At 43.7% G+C, this 15,508-nt stretch overlaps 1 protein-coding gene across 4 annotated transcripts in view; it reads right to left on the bottom strand.

Moving 5' to 3' along the window:
* RASA3 (RAS p21 protein activator 3) overlaps positions 1–4,210 on the bottom strand; it is a 129,612-nt gene extending 125,402 nt beyond the window's left edge. For 2 of the 4 annotated variants that reach the window (XM_072933249.1, XM_030279399.4), the window contains exon 1: positions 3,878–4,208. In XM_072933249.1, the coding sequence (XP_072789350.1) occupies positions 3,878–3,932 (55 nt within the window). In that variant the 5' untranslated portion in view covers positions 3,933–4,208. Of the gene's footprint in view, positions 1–3,877 lie in introns of all 4 variants that reach the window. The other 2 variants (XM_072933245.1, XM_030279410.4) reach the window with 2 other exon arrangements.
* Between the last annotated feature and the right edge of the window lie 11,298 nt (positions 4,211–15,508).

Below are 15,508 nucleotides of genomic sequence, written 5' to 3'. Positions count from 1 at the left end.
TAACAGTACTAGATTTTAGGGACATAAAAAGCTTACTAAAGTGAAAATTCACAAATGAGCTGTTTCTTTAGATTTTTCAAGTATAAACAATTTCACAAAGTAAAATCTGGCAGCAGGTTCTCTGCTAGCCAGCATACAGCTTTCAAGAACAGAAATGCTAAACATGAGCTTTTATTTTTTTAGCTGAAAGTTTAATAGTTGATGCCATTTAAGGAGAAAAAAAAAGTAGCAATTAAGTACAGCATATTTATTTAATATTAACAGTACAACAAAAGTCATGTTGTCAAGCAGAAGGACTCTTTGTAGTTTTTCCAGCCAATCATCAGCCATAGAGCCTTGTGTTGTTTCCTTTCAGGTTTTGAAACACTGACTCATGGAAATATCAGCACTGCACACTTCCTCAAAGTGGCAATCTTATAGGAAGTGTTTGTTTAGTCTTACATGACATTGTTTTGTTTACGTATAAGGGATTCCGGTAAAAATAATTTTCAATTAAGGAAAAAAAAGACATAAGCACAATGGTTTCAGTTATGGGAAGCCAAAATAAATCAATTTCAACTAGACATCCGAACAGCACATTCGTTAACACAAGTAATACTTTTTTCTTTCTACTGTACATTACTTCCTTGCAACATGAGCAGAAGTTGCCAGGCATTAACTTCTTTCAAATTCAACTAACCACAAAAGAAACTGGACAAGAGATAGCACAGTAACAACTCCCCTTAACACTGGTACCCACATCGACAGTTCACATTGCTGCTCCCCAACTTCAGCATCTCAATGAGACATCTTTAGGAGGTGCCACACCACTGTCACTTCAACCGAGTGAGGCTAACACACAGCTTCCTACAAAGCTTAACTGTTTCAACACTTTCAGAAAAGGAGACAGATGGCTCAAGCTAAATCCAAGCATGACTAGAAACAATACTCCTCAGAACATGGATGCACTTAGGAGATCCAGAATGTAATAACCCATCTAGCTTAATATGGCTGATTCCACGCAGCCTATCAGTCCCAAAAGAACAAGTTATACAAGCAGAAGAAAATGCCTTCATTTACCTGCAGCTTCTTGGAAATACAGGAAAAGCCAGCCATAGCAGTACACAATATTAGGGCATTCAAACATCTCTAGCCTACAGATGTTCTGCACAGCCAGAAGCCTCCCAACCGCATCTCCTCCCCCATTAAAAGAGGAATGCCAACATGGGTGTCCACTCTGTTTGCACTGATTCCTCAATGAATCAATCATACATTTCATCCAGTTTATTCTAAGGCACACCTGTATATCAGTGTCCCCATTCATGATTTGCCAGCAGAGGTGCTACAGAGAAGGAAATGTCTTATCAGATCAAGCACAGAATATCTGAAATTCAGAGATCAGACAGAGCTTGGCTATGAAACAAGCTCCCAAAGAATAGAACTGACCATTTCTTCAGCATGATAAATCAAAGCAAATGAACACGGAAAATGAATTAGCTTTTTGCCTTCAAATAACTTTTCTCTTAACCTATTAACTGAAAGATTAAAGCCTCCTGTCACTAGAAAAGAGCGAAAACTACAAGATACTCATGAATGGGAACGGCTAAAAGAAATGTACTATTGGGAATAGCTAAAAAAAGTAGTGTCCCTCCAATGTTCACCATTCTTTCAGTGGTGCAACAGGATCAGGAGAAATGGCCATAAACAGAAACACAGTTAAGTTCCACCTCGACATGAAGAACTTCTTCACATTGAGGGTGGCAGAGAGTGCACTGGAACATGTTGCCCAGAAAGGTCATGGAGTCTCCCTCTCTGGAGACATTCAGAAACCAGCCAGACACTTTGCTGCACAACCCATGCTAGGTGACCCTGCCTTGGCAGGGGGTTTGCAGTAGATGATACCCAGCGATCCCTTCCGACCCCAACAACTCTGCGAGTCTGCGAGCTCCCTTCAGATCCAGTCACAGGACTTTTTGTAGGGAGCCGACAAGCTCCAGATACAAATTCTAGAAGATTAGGATTGCTTTACGAGGCCAATCTGATCAGGAATACTTCCTCAACCCATCAAAGCAATCCGGCCACTTCCTATTTTTGTGCAAAGTTCCCAAGAGGCGCTCAGCTCCAGAGAGGAGAGCGACTTTGGAGCGGCGGAGAGCGGCGGAGCTGCCGGGCCGCGGGCCGGCGGAAGCGCTCGGCTCCGCCCCCTGCCGGCCACCGGCGGAACGGCGGCGCAGCGCCGGGCATTGTCCTCAACATCCTCCGGGAAACACCTTCCGCTCCGACGGCACCAGCACCGGGATGCCCGCGCCTCCTCCTCCCGCTACCCAGCCTAAAAAACAGCGGGGACCCTTGCTGCAGTTCTGCAGTAATCAAGTGCTTAGCTCTGACAGGGGCCCGCTCCTGACAGCTGAAGTCAGCGGCAGGATTAACTTTACTCCGCGACATAACGAGATTCATCTCAAGACTTTTGCAGCTGTTATTGTATTCGATCTCCTCAGCAGTTAAAAGAAATTCTCACACTCTCGTGACTTCACTCATTAGATCATCACTGGTTTTTTCTCAAGAAAACCCCAACTAATCAAACACAAACAACTTAGTCACAAGTCATCATCCTATATGCAGGATGTGTTCTTAGCCCTTCTACTAAAAATCACCAGATAGAAACAACTTGCAATATTATCACTTGCATGATGTCCGGATCTCTCTCTTATTTATTTTCCCCTCCTCTTTTTTGAGAAGAGACAGAGAGCAAGTCTCCAACCATACTCTGTAGTCTTCCTGAATCTCTTTTCTGGATGTATACGAGATCATAAAACAAACACATAATTTTTAGTTTATATGATAGAATTTTAAGCTCTTAAAAACTGCTATAACTAAACTACCTGTTGACAATTAACAAGGAAACGATCCTAGCAATGGTCTCTTTGAAATGCTAATGCTACTGTCCAATAATGAGATTTTCTACGTAATCTCACGTTTCAGTCTCATCTACCACACCAATCGGTGGCTGCAAATTTGCTTCCGAGCGCAAGGAAACGCAAAGGGATGTTTTTCAAGAGCTTTATTAGGAAGCCACACGCCCTCGGTACCCACCGCTGTGAGCCCAGCGCTGAACTTCGCCACTTCCCCTGCAGCTCGCAGCCCCCGCGCCCCATCCCGAGAGGAGAACCGCTCGCTCGACATGTGGGACTGATTGTCTTACGGAAACGAGGGACTTCCCTCCCAGCCGGCACACTCAGAACTCGACCAGGGAGAGTTTAATCCGCTCGCTGACATCTGTCGCTTACTTTCTAATAATGTGGTTTGGAACTCGCTCAACAGAAGAAGAGCGAATCTCCAAAAGCGCGAGTCGGAGAAGCCCTGAGGAAGCGGCAGCAGCCCCTGCCTGTCCCCCTCGCCGAGGGAAGGGGCTGACACAGCGGCTCCTGCACACAGCCGCTTTTGGGCCGGCTTCACACCAGCTCTGCCAGCGACACACAGCGCTGAGACTCGGCGGCCGCCTCCAAACTTTCAGAGCGCAGCTTCGCAACAAAAATGAAAAAGAAAAGAAAAAAGAAAAGAAAAAAACACCCTAACAAAAAAAAAATCAAAAACAAACAAAAAACCAAACAAAACCCGCGAAATCCGCCGAATACCCTGCGCCACCCGGCCTCCCGCCAGCGCCGCTCGCCCGCCGGACGCACGGCGCTGCCCGCCCGTCCCCGCGGCACCGGCCTCCCCCCAGGCACCGGCCGCTCACCCCGCACGGCCCGCGGAGCCCCCCCGGGCCGCGGGCACCGCCCGCCCCCCCGCGCTCCCCCGGCGGGACGCAGAGCGCAGGGCAGCGCCAAGGGGCGCTCCGCTCCGCGCCGCTCTCCGCTCCAGCGGGGGCTCCCTGCCCGCTGCCCCGCGCGCTCACCGATTTTAATCCTGACGCTCTGGAAGACCCGCAGCCCCTCTTCCTCCACCGCCATGGTGCTGCCGCCGCCGCTGCGCCTGACGCTCAGCAGTGCTGGAGCCCCGCCGCCGCGGAGGCGCGGGGACCGGGCAGGAGGAGGCAGGCGAGATGCTCCGCCGGACGGGAAGGAGGGAGGACGGCCGGGCGGCTCGGGACGCACCGCGACCGGGCTGGAGCGGGCGAGGGACGGAGCGGCCGCGCAGCCCAGCGGAGCGCGGCGCAGCGCCCGCCTCCCCCCGCGGGCTGGCAGCGCCCGCCCCGCCGCCGCGCCCTCATTGGCCGGCGGGGCGGCGGCCGCGGCGCTCATTGGCCCGCTGCCCGCCGGGCGGGGGCGGCGCGGGGGGAGCGCGGAGCGCGGCAACAGCTGGAGCGCGGCCGCCCCCCGCGGCCCGGCCCGGCCCGGCCCCGCCCCGCCCCGCCCCGCCCCGCCGGGACCCCCGGGCGGCCGGGCAGGGCTGACTAACGCCGTGGCCCCGCTCCAGTGCCCGTCCGGACCAGCCGCCGGGCGCAGCCGTCGGCGTCATGGCGAGAGAGAGGGAGGGAGGGAGGGAGGGATGTGCAAGTCCTCTTTCCCACACAGCCATAAAGAGAGGGCTCTAGCGATGCCCCGAGTTGAAAGCCATTCATTAGCGAGGAAAAGAAGTCCCGTGTTAAATAAACAAACCCGTTTGGGCGCTGGGAGCAGGCCAGTCTGTCTCCTGGCTCCATTTGATCAGCGGCAAAGCTGGCTCTACCTGATTGCACGGGGAGAGCAGGGAATTCAGATTTCAGACTTGCATGATTACACATTAAACAGCAAGAAATAGGACCTGTGTCAGTGTTCAGTGCCAAACTTTGGATCTCGTAAAGTCAGTAATTGAAATAGGCCTTCCCTAAAGGTCTGGCAAAAGCAGAGCACAAGGTTCGGTAGAGGTCTACAGATTACATTATTTTAAAAACTAAAGAATCAAATTATATTTGATGCAGTCACAACCCCCCTAAAGAGGCTTGGAACATCCCTATGCAGAACAGCCCAGGCGCATCACAGTTCAACATGTCTGATAAGCACAACAAAATGCCCTTTCTCAAGCCTGCAATTAAAAAAAAAAAAATTAAATACTTTCCTGTTCTAGCTCTAATTTCAGGGGTGATAGAAAGGCAAACTCACTGAGGACAATCTATACATATATAAAAAGGCTAGTAATGAAGGACAGCAAGAAATCAGAAGGCAAATCAGTCACATACAGCATGAAGTCTGTACCAAAGCATGCAAGCCTGATGAAAACCGTTGAGCAATCCATCATTGCTTGAATCATGGAAGGCACAACATATAATAAATGCCCTTTAGTACAGAAAAAAAAAAAAAAAAAAAAAAAGTGAGATATTGAAATGTAGAAGAGCAAATGAAAAGTTGGGAAGGAGCTACAATAGCAGAGGAAGTCAGCTTGTAGGAGGCATCTGAGTTTTCCTGCACAGGTATGGGCCTAACTGAAGGAAACTGGCAAGCTCACAGCCAAAAAAAGAAGCAGTCAGTTATCTCAAGGAGCTGCCTGACTTATTGTGTCTTCCTTGTCTGCATAGCCAAGTGACATAAGTAATTTAATAAAAATACTTTTACAGCACAGGACTCTAAAGAGATTTTATAAAGTACAGGCTTCCATTTACCAGCATCCATGCTGCAATTCCTTCTTCCTCGCTGTAATATGCCCAATGTCCTCTGTAACCTCATTATACCCATTCCACCATGTGCCATCTTTTCTTTTATGATGCTCTCAGCTCACTCCCAGCAACACTTCAGCTCCTCTGCCTGCTGGTCCTTCACATCCCCTATGATACCTTCAGGGCTCCCTTTAGCATTTTCTGCACCATGACCCAAATTTCAATTGTCACAATTCTTGATTCCCCTATTTTTTTTTCTCACCTTCCAGCTGGACAAGAGGCAGCACAAGCAGCAGTCTGAACAGAAATTATAAGAATACTGATCAGAGAGCTCATATTTTAAGAAGGACGTTGACTCAGACCATCTAACCTGATGTTACCTCTCAGATGCTGGATATGACAAACAAACAATTTTGGGGTATGTCTGTTTAACACTCTGTACATGCTCAGACATAAAAAGGAATATACAAAGTCCGTTGCTTTTGCTCCTTCATCACACATGCACATTCCTTGAACATATTGGTACAAAATAAGTACAATCCCAGTGGGCCATTTCACTGAAGAAAAATGGCAAGCAACAATGCTATACACAGGCACAAACAAAGAATTACACAAACAAAGTAAGTGGATAATGTTTAGCTATAAGCAAAGGTATCTTGTGCTTAGGATCTTTATAAATATTCCTCAACAGCATCAGGGAGAAACCTGCTTCCATGCTCTAAATATTAGGGACATCTTTAATAAAATATTTTGCTTCTCTGTTTGCTACATAAGGACTTCAGCTGACCTCATTTTCCAGTTGAAAGCTTTTCTTATCTGTAGGAAGTTGGCCCCAAAATAGTAACTTTTTTAAAAATCAATGTTTCAATTCTCTTCTCAGCACCTGCTGCTATAAGAGTTGTTCTCAGCAGCTACTGAACAGACTATCCTTCCCAATTTGCCATTGTGTTCTTTCCAAATAGTCATGGTGTTTATATCTGTATCCTTTATGCCTAGAAAAGGATATAATATAACTACCTATAATACAGTCTTTTTATGTTCAGAAAAATCAAGCTCTTCATAAATTCCCCACCCCTTGATATGCACCCAAATTTGCAGTCAAAGCCCACCATCTTAAATCTAACATCATTTCACCCAGCATAAATTCACTTTGCAATCTAAGGTGCTGATTTTCTCCCACGTCCTAACCTCAAGTGTTTCTTGCAGTCTCACGCAGTGCTAACGTTGGTCTCACAAGGGTGTGTGGTGTAACGCATTTGCTGGGTAAAAAAACATACACTGTCATGACTCCCATTTGTATTTTGTGAAAAACAAGAGGCCCATAAGCCATGACACTTGGAAATCCTTTACTCACCATCATAAGCAACCTGATCAGAAAGCATCTCAGTCCAAAGGTGTGGTTAGGGCACAGTGGCATGCTGGGCAGCTTTAGGAATGCATACCTGCCCATGGCCATACTTCCAGGCTATTTTTCAGGATGGCCTAGGTTTGCCAAGAGCACAGATATGTCCAGGAAAACTATGGCAAAATTTAAGTATAAAGCCAGCCTTTCCTGTGAAATGTAGTGAAGCACGAACAACTTCCACACCTAAGCATAACAGAAACTACCAAGATGCCTACAGAATCAATTAACAACAGTTGGAACAGACCAACATTTAAAAACATCAAAACACACAAAAAATTCGTAAATAAAAAAACAGTGTACAGCAAGAAAAATCAGGGGGGAAAGCTAGCACATTTTTGCCATTGAATAAATTAATATTCCTCACATGAAAATCTACAAATGGTTACTTGCAGCTCTCTGTGCTGTCCAGCTACGCTTCAGGTTTCCCACCAGACCTTTTCTGCTGAAGCTCTTTGTCAGTGCTTCTGCGTATCAGTGTGCTAGTTTATTTGTCTGTCGGATCTTGTTTTCTTGACATACAGCTGAAAGCTTCTTGCTTCCTCTGTAATAAACTTGTCTCCAAATGTTACACAGTCCAACAATGTAAATGAAAGCACTATTTCAAAATTCACATGCATATGTATTTTTAAAGATGTTAAACATAATATAAAAAACAGCCAAAGAGTGTGTGCTGCTTTTTCAATTTTTCCATTGCTGAAATGAAGCCTCAGCTGTAGCATCACATATGTATATGCACATTACACATAACATGTGCAGGCAACATGAGGTGTGCAGCTGCAGCAGTCTAATCAAAAAAACCTAGGCAAAGTGAAATACTGCTTTTTAAGATGTGGATGAGCCTGTTAGTGACAATGTCTATCCCAACTTTCTTCATCCAAGCCATATGGGTTTATATTATCAGCTCTTCAGAGGATTCTTGAATCTAAATTAGACTACAAAGAAGGTCATTTTCTGTGACTCATTTGTGCCAAGCAAGGAAATCATTTCCTCTCCTGATCTACATGATAGCTTTCTCTTGGGAGGAAACAGAATATAAGAAGCTCTCTAATCTCCTTTTGCATTATGCAAGAAACTAACAAAATACGAACCTTCTATCCCCAGGACAGCACAAAGCAGCTACCTATATTTATGTGAAGGAACAACATATTTAAGACAAATCTAAGGAAATATCACTGTTATAAAAAACAAAACTATGATCTGATGACTGAGATATTGTAACTGAATTCCAGGAAGACATAGATAGTTTTAACTAATAATATCCGTACCAGGCCTAAAGGCAGCTACTATCCATGTTGAGATGCTGCATGATATGACAACTATGCTGACTAGGGTGACTCAATGAACATTTATCCCTGATAAAGTGAGTGAAGAAGAGAAGCAGAGAAGTCTTTGTTGGAGCCTCTGCATCCTATTCCCTGTCTGAGTGGTAAATTCAGACTTTGCAGTGATACCTCTCACAGGAAGATAGGAAAAGTAGCTGTGTATTTTTGCTCCTGAAGTCCTAGAACCAGCCAACTGGTCAGGAAAAGGCTGCAGTCCTTCCTGCAGTCTCCATGTATAGTGAGATATGGCAGAACTATACTATGCAAGTAGGAAATTAAGACTGAGTCTGTGATTACCTGTGCCTCCCCAGGCTGAGTTCGCATCTGATGTAGCTCCAGAGGAATGATCAAACAGTAGTGAAACTGCTTGTATGATTAGTCTGGCAGAAGAACACTCTGGCCATTACATTAAATAAAAGAAGAAAAGAAAGAGAATGTTAACAAGAAGAAACCTTTAATTAGCAAAATGTCAGCAACAGTGACAAGAAAATACAGATTTCACAATAATACAAAAGTGACAAAGTTTAATGGGAGGAGAAATGTGGGAAAGAGCAGATACTACTGAAGTGGCTGTTACTGAGCTCTGTGTATGTACCAGTACATATGCATGTATGGTACACTCACACACTGGATAAAAATAGATCTATGCATCAGATTCAGGAAAACCTGGGATTGCATTGCAGTTACTACACTTAAAGAAAGCAAAGAGTTCCCCTGTGACCCCAGAGTACAGGAAGTAAAGCTTGTCTACCTGTTTTTCTTACTAGTTACCTTCAAAAATGCCACATTTTTGCTTCTTGTTGCTGGAACATGGGGCCAGGAAGAGGCCAGAAGGGGGAAAAGAAAAATGGCTTTAATTACAGGAAAAGGGTGCCAGTAAGAACTGGTTGTTACAATAGCCAAGACAATACAACTAACTTTCATGGTATATGTTTTTTTTAGCTTTTTCTTTTTTTTCTCTTTTAATTCTTGTTCATCACTTCTAAAACTCTGTCAGTCTAGTTGTCTCCTAAAATATATATCTGTGTTAAAATTCAAGTCATTTCAGCAGCAAGCTCATAACATTCAGGATTCCAATTAAGTTTACCAACATTAAATACTTTGTGGTTAAATTTGTAAAAGCATTGTGTTCTGGGTCATATCTGCTTTACTTGAGCCTATAAAGTTTGCTTTCCTATGAAGGAACAAATCCCTTTATCCTTCCATAAAAGATTACAATGTAATAAAACCGCAATAAGACAAAAAACCAAAAATAAAACCAAAACAAAAACTAAAACCCCCAGTGATTATGTACAAGAATGAAATATAGTGAATTTTCCTGCAGTTTAAAAAGTATGCGTCTATTTTCATATCTTCCACATTAACCTTCTGTAAAACTGCTAGGTGAAAGCAGCAAATAATATTGAGAAAGAAAAAATGAACAGCAATAGAACTTGCTAGTGTCTTAAAAATACTGAATATTTCTGTTTATAATAAATATATGGTTATGCAAACAGGCATATAAACAACCATATTTCACATGCCATTGCATATTGGCAGCCATAATCATAATTTTCATATCTCCTTTGCTTTTAAGTCATCAGCTCATCTGCAGTCTTCTCCGTTCTTTATGAGAATTAATTCAATAAAATAGAACTCCATCCTTACTCTCCACCTCCAAGGCAAAATTTCATCTCCCCTCAGTTTGGCAGCAGCAGTAGTATCTCTTTTGAGGGGAGAGCAAGGAGAGCTTTTACCCCTTCTTCTCCCTCTTATCCACCCCAGGGGATTGTGTAGCCACCCAGAGGAAAGCCATTGGGATTATATTATGAACATCCACCCCAAAACACACATTAAAGAAACACTTCTCTGCCTCTGAGATGTGTTCCAGTTTTGTGCTATAAGCAAGACCTGTGAGACAGAAGCTCTGAAGTTTACATTGACTTGGTGAATTCTGCGTCGCTCACCCACAAGCAGGGGCACACAGCTCTCCCACATGCTGCTGTAAACCTTGACCAGACTTTTCCATGTAGTCACGCGTTTACTATGGGTCAGGTCCTGTGGTCTTCCTTTGCTCAAATACCCCATTGAAGCCAACACTGGAAGGTCAACTTGCAAATGCCACCCTCTCTGTGTGGTGAATAGCTCCCATTGAACACACTGGGATTACTCATGTGTGTGAGTGACTACCAACAAGAGCAAAAGGATCAAAATCTGGCCCTCATTAAGGACTGCTAATCTGAAAAAAACATCCTTCGGTCAGTAGTACCAATCAGGCAGAGCAACTCTGTCAGTGAGAAGCTATATAGGAAGGGCAATATAGCACTGTTTGTCACTACATTTTAACACATAATTATTTGAAGCAACAGTTAATTATCCAGGCATGACTACATGGAGGAGCTCTATCCTACCACAGTTGATGAGCAAAGATAATCTTATTCCATGAAACACAATTAGCCAGATGGTTATTTGGAGGATTTTGGAATAGAAGCAATTTCTCTGATCTGGAAGGTTAAAAAAATCAAAGTTGAATTTAAAAATAAAAGTCATACCACACTTTATAGCCAAGTATTTAATTACATATTATCGTGGGTAACTACTAATGGGCTCCAATTACACAATCTTAGTTTACTGCTTTCGGAAACATTTATAGCCAATAGATAATGTGTAGATTTAAGTCAGTATCTGAAGAAACAGCCTGGAAAACACATCATTAGTACCCAGATTGGGTTACTTGCATGATTATCATCTGCCACCTGCTGGAAATAGCTGTGATAATGCAACTAAGTTCCACAGATGGAAGGTCTGGTCACTCACAGAAGAGGAAATGTCGAAGAGCAAAAATATATTCCTTGTACTCAGGAGTTTATTCTTCTAGCACCCACTGGGAAAGTTTAATTTGCCAAAGAGGGATATTTGTGAGCATCCACTGAGAAACCTTAAGATGACTTTGTTTAAATAAATTAATTTGCTATTGAGAAGGACATTATCTGCCTGTGTCTGACCAAAAGGCAATATATACAGTCTGAAACTAATTCATGCAGCTAATCCCATCACAGGCTGGCATAGCTGGCTTGCCACTCTGCTAGAAATGGCAGGATTGCAGGTCCCCCTGCACCACCCTCACATTGTCTTTGTGCCTCAGTCAAAGAGATAAACTACTCTGGCTTTACAGTGGCCCATAAAGCCCTCAAGGACAACAAAACTTGCCCATTCAAGACATCTGTTCTCACTCAAAAAAAAAAAAAAAAAGGGACAGTGTTTGTATGTGGTATTCTTCAGAGAGCCAGAACCTTGTAACTTGCTTCCTCTGTGCCAGCAAACCAGAGTGAGTAATCCAAGTAAGCCAGAGGGTAAATCCAAAGGCAGCACTGCAGGACTGGCCTTCCTCTCTCCCTTGTGCAGAACAGTAGCAGGACACACAGGTACAACGAGCAGTTCTTGTCAGGGACTGGCTTATTGTGTCCCACTGGCTGATGACAGGGCTAATTGTATTGGTGTGATTTTGCAATTGGCAGGTCTCCCCAAGCCAGTAGGGAGAATTAGACAGGTGTCACTATATTAGAGATTCAGACTTTTTTTTTTTTTTTAAACAAAATCAAATACAGGCCTTAAGCAACCAAATTTTGCATGCCCAACAGGTTTAGAACATCAGCCCAGAGTTAGTGTTTAGACAGTTCTTGCATTCAGGGAAACAGTGCCTTTCTCTGCATGCCTTTCAATTATTTCTGAGGTCAAAAAAGGAGAATAAAAAGAGAAAATGGAAATTAAAAAAGGAAGAAAGAGAATAAAAAATGAAATTATTTTTGAAGGTTATCCACGTCTGTGGGATGGAGTAGAGAAAGAAACAAGAATACACATCCCAGGGCCTAATAAAATTCTAATTAATTCCTCATTTTCTCCACTAACTTTTTTTTGCCATTATAAAGCAACCAGCTGTTTATAGCAGTAAGAATTAATATCAGCCCTGAAAGCAATATAAAAAAATCTAAAACATTGAGCCACACATTAGCAAGAATTAACATGGGCATGTACTACCACATGCCTCCTGAGCAGGGAAAGGGCCAGGCCTGCAGGAGCACCATGTCCTACTGCAGTGTACATCATTCCTTCCAGGAGCTCTGGTCACAGGCCATGCACCCAGAGCAATGTTTCTGTCAGTATTTGCTTTCAGTTGAAAGCCTTTGTTGCTTCACTCTGCTTTGTCTGCTCTTAGGAGGTCGCTGTGTTTGTGCTCTTAGGAGGTCGCTGTGCTACTCTTAGGAGGCTGACACCTCTCCTACAGCAACATGGTCCTTGCCTGTGCTGGTAAGTGGCCCTTGTTCCAGCCAAAAATTTAGCAATGCCTCATGCAGAAAATTTGGCTGATTTACTCCTCAGTAAACTTTGGCAAGTGTCTGATATTAAGAAAATACTCAGAAGTAAAAAACCTGCCAGCCAAAGAATCAGCAACACCCCCCAGCCTATACTCACTGCGGGACATTTGTACCCAGAGGGGCATGTGGCTGAACACAGACCCTCACCTGGGAGAACATGGTGCTGTCAGGCAAATTCTGCCAGCCCTCTGTCCCCAGACATGCTGGTCTCTGGCTACAGACCAGCTGTTCAGCAGCAAGAGCCTACCCCATCCAAGTGCCTTCTCTGTGGCCAACACTAGCACAGGGAGATTGTCACCCAGACAGTGACCCCCTCCTCAGGCAAAGGTGGGGACAGGGCTCTGGCCTTACCTCTATGTAACTACCCTGTGTCATTCATCCAGACAGCGAGAGCAGCCTTCCCCAGAAAGCTAAGGACTGCTGCACAAGCAAAGAACTCAGTGCAGGAGCTCAGTTAATTGCTCAACAGTCATGTCCTGCCCTGTCCTCTCCCTCTGTGTCCTCCTCCCACGTTAAAACCACTCAGGAACACTAGTTGTCAGTGCTAGTCTTCTTGGCAATTTTTCTGGAGGTCAAGGAAATCATGCATTTTAGTAAACATATCCAAAAGTTTTTAAATTGTGTAGGTAGATATAAATACATATAGATAAACAACTCTGTGTGATTATAGCAATGTTTTTCCCTTCCTCTTCCTCTCCTTACACCCCATTTCCCTTCTCTCAATTTCTCAGACAATAAGTGGGAAACAAGCTCTTTTTTTTCCCCAGCCAAAAATTAATTCTTGCTCAAAACTTCCAGAAGGGGTCAAGTCTAAAGGAAGCATCTGGTCCATCTGCTTTTGTACTGCACTGGGGGCCATGTCCCTCCCATTCCCTCCCTCTGCACCACTCAGCACCACCAGCACTTGTGCCACGCCAGGGAGGTTTTGCTCACACTCATTCACGAGGGCAGGCAGCTCTGAGATGGAAGCCCCTGGGTATGCTGCATGCCCAGACAGAGCACATCCCACTCCTCCCAGCATGGCTTCCAGCTGCTTTTTTTATCCCCCTGAGTACACATGGACTCTTCAACTACCGACTCGGGTGGTTTGCTTGTGAGTTATCTGATATGGGGGTGTACTTGCAGGGTCAGAGTCACAGGATGGGCTCCTGTCATGTAACATTCTGAACTGACCAAACAATAATTTGGCTTCTCTCAGCATCTTGAAATGCATATCCAGGGACAGGCAAGGAATGAAGGCAAACTGGGCTTGATCCTCAAACACACCCACAAGTGGCTCCCATCCTGTGGTTCAGTCTGTGCATATGTTCAAAGTCAGTGTACAACACTTCATAGAATAAAGTAAGAAATAGCCACAACTTTAAAATAGTCAGGAAAGCTGTCAACAACAAAAAAAAAAAGAAAACCCCAGGACATATTTTCCTCTTCATACATACAGGAAAGCTATTAAGCCTTAGAAAATGTACATTCACCTCTTGCATTCCCTTAGTAAATACACCAAGTTCACAGCGAATGAAAAACATGAAAAAGGCAGTTCTGGTCATGGTAAGCACCAGTACCTCCAACCATACACTCTCTATGGGGTGTGCAATGGCAGAAGAAGCATTTTTTTAACTTACACTGTAACTGGGCAGTAAACATGAGCAGTTGCTGTAGCTAGCAGCTCCTGAGTCAGCCCAAGCTCTTCTCTTGGCAAAGGGGGTGGGAAAGGGCAGAGACTCACTAATTTGCAACATAGTGGGAAGTAATTCAAGAATCAAATTCCTAGCAGCAGTACCACCTGCAGAGCTTACAGCCCTATAAATTTTATAAAGAGGTTTGCTTAAAAATCAGACCAAAACAAAAACAAACCCAGAAACCTATGAGAGCCATAGGGTACTGAGATCTCCAATAAGAAACTGAGCACACTCTATGATTAACAGGTTAACAAAGTAGTCTGGTATTGACTACTTTGCTTTTATGCTGCAGAAAATACAATTCTCGCTATGTCTGAAAGCTGAATGTATTTGTGCCTTAATGCATAGTAAAAAATGCAGTTTTTGCAAAAAAATAAAAATCTTCTCACACTCATTATCCACTAATTTCTCAAAATCTGTTCTTTAGTAAATGCCTTTGCTATTAAAAAATTACATGCAAGTCCAGTCTGCAGCTTTTTAAGGATGCTTCAGAAGACTGCTTTGACAAGCAGTGAGCCACCATTCTAAAGATTTTCCTGCTGTAGCTCTAAGTTTAGTAGTGAAATTAGATCTAGAGGTAGGATCTATTGTCCCTGTCTTCCATCACCATCTTCTGATAGAAAGGACCTTAGGTAGCTCCACATGAAGACAACCATTGAAACCGCTGAGTTTTTCTTTCCTTATGTCAAAATAAAACAAAACCCAGCAATACCAATTTCCCCCAAAACCCAGTTTAGAATGCATACATGCAGAGTTTCTGAGGATACTTAGAGAATAGGCAACCAAGGAGGAAGTTTAAAGCCACTTCCCTTCACACAATTTAATTGAGAAGCGGCTGGGAACCTGTGCCAGTTGATTTCATTTCTTACTGGGCCATGTTTCCATCATACTAAGGGTTTATGTTTTTCTTATATTTTAAGAGCTTCATGAAAATCAGTAAAAAGATAATGATGTTCCTCACATCAGTGCATAACAGATCATTAAACATATAGCATTTAAAAGACCAAGGCCAAGGCCCTGCCAAGCACTTTTATTTGTTCAAGAGCAAAATATAATTGTATTATGTGCACAATTTATATAGCTATTTGAAAAAATACACTTACATTCTGTACTCTTTATTATTTTGACTGACATTCTCCACATCTTTCTTTTATATTAACAAGAAATTAAGAACACAAACAGTGGGGAAAAAAAAC

This window comes from Taeniopygia guttata, chromosome 1, assembly GCF_048771995.1.
Source record: "Taeniopygia guttata chromosome 1, bTaeGut7.mat, whole genome shotgun sequence".
In the NCBI taxonomy this organism is placed as follows: Eukaryota; Metazoa; Chordata; class Aves; order Passeriformes; family Estrildidae; genus Taeniopygia; species Taeniopygia guttata.
The sequence above is the reverse complement of the archived record's forward strand: the minus strand, read 5'-3'. Positions and strand labels throughout refer to the sequence as shown.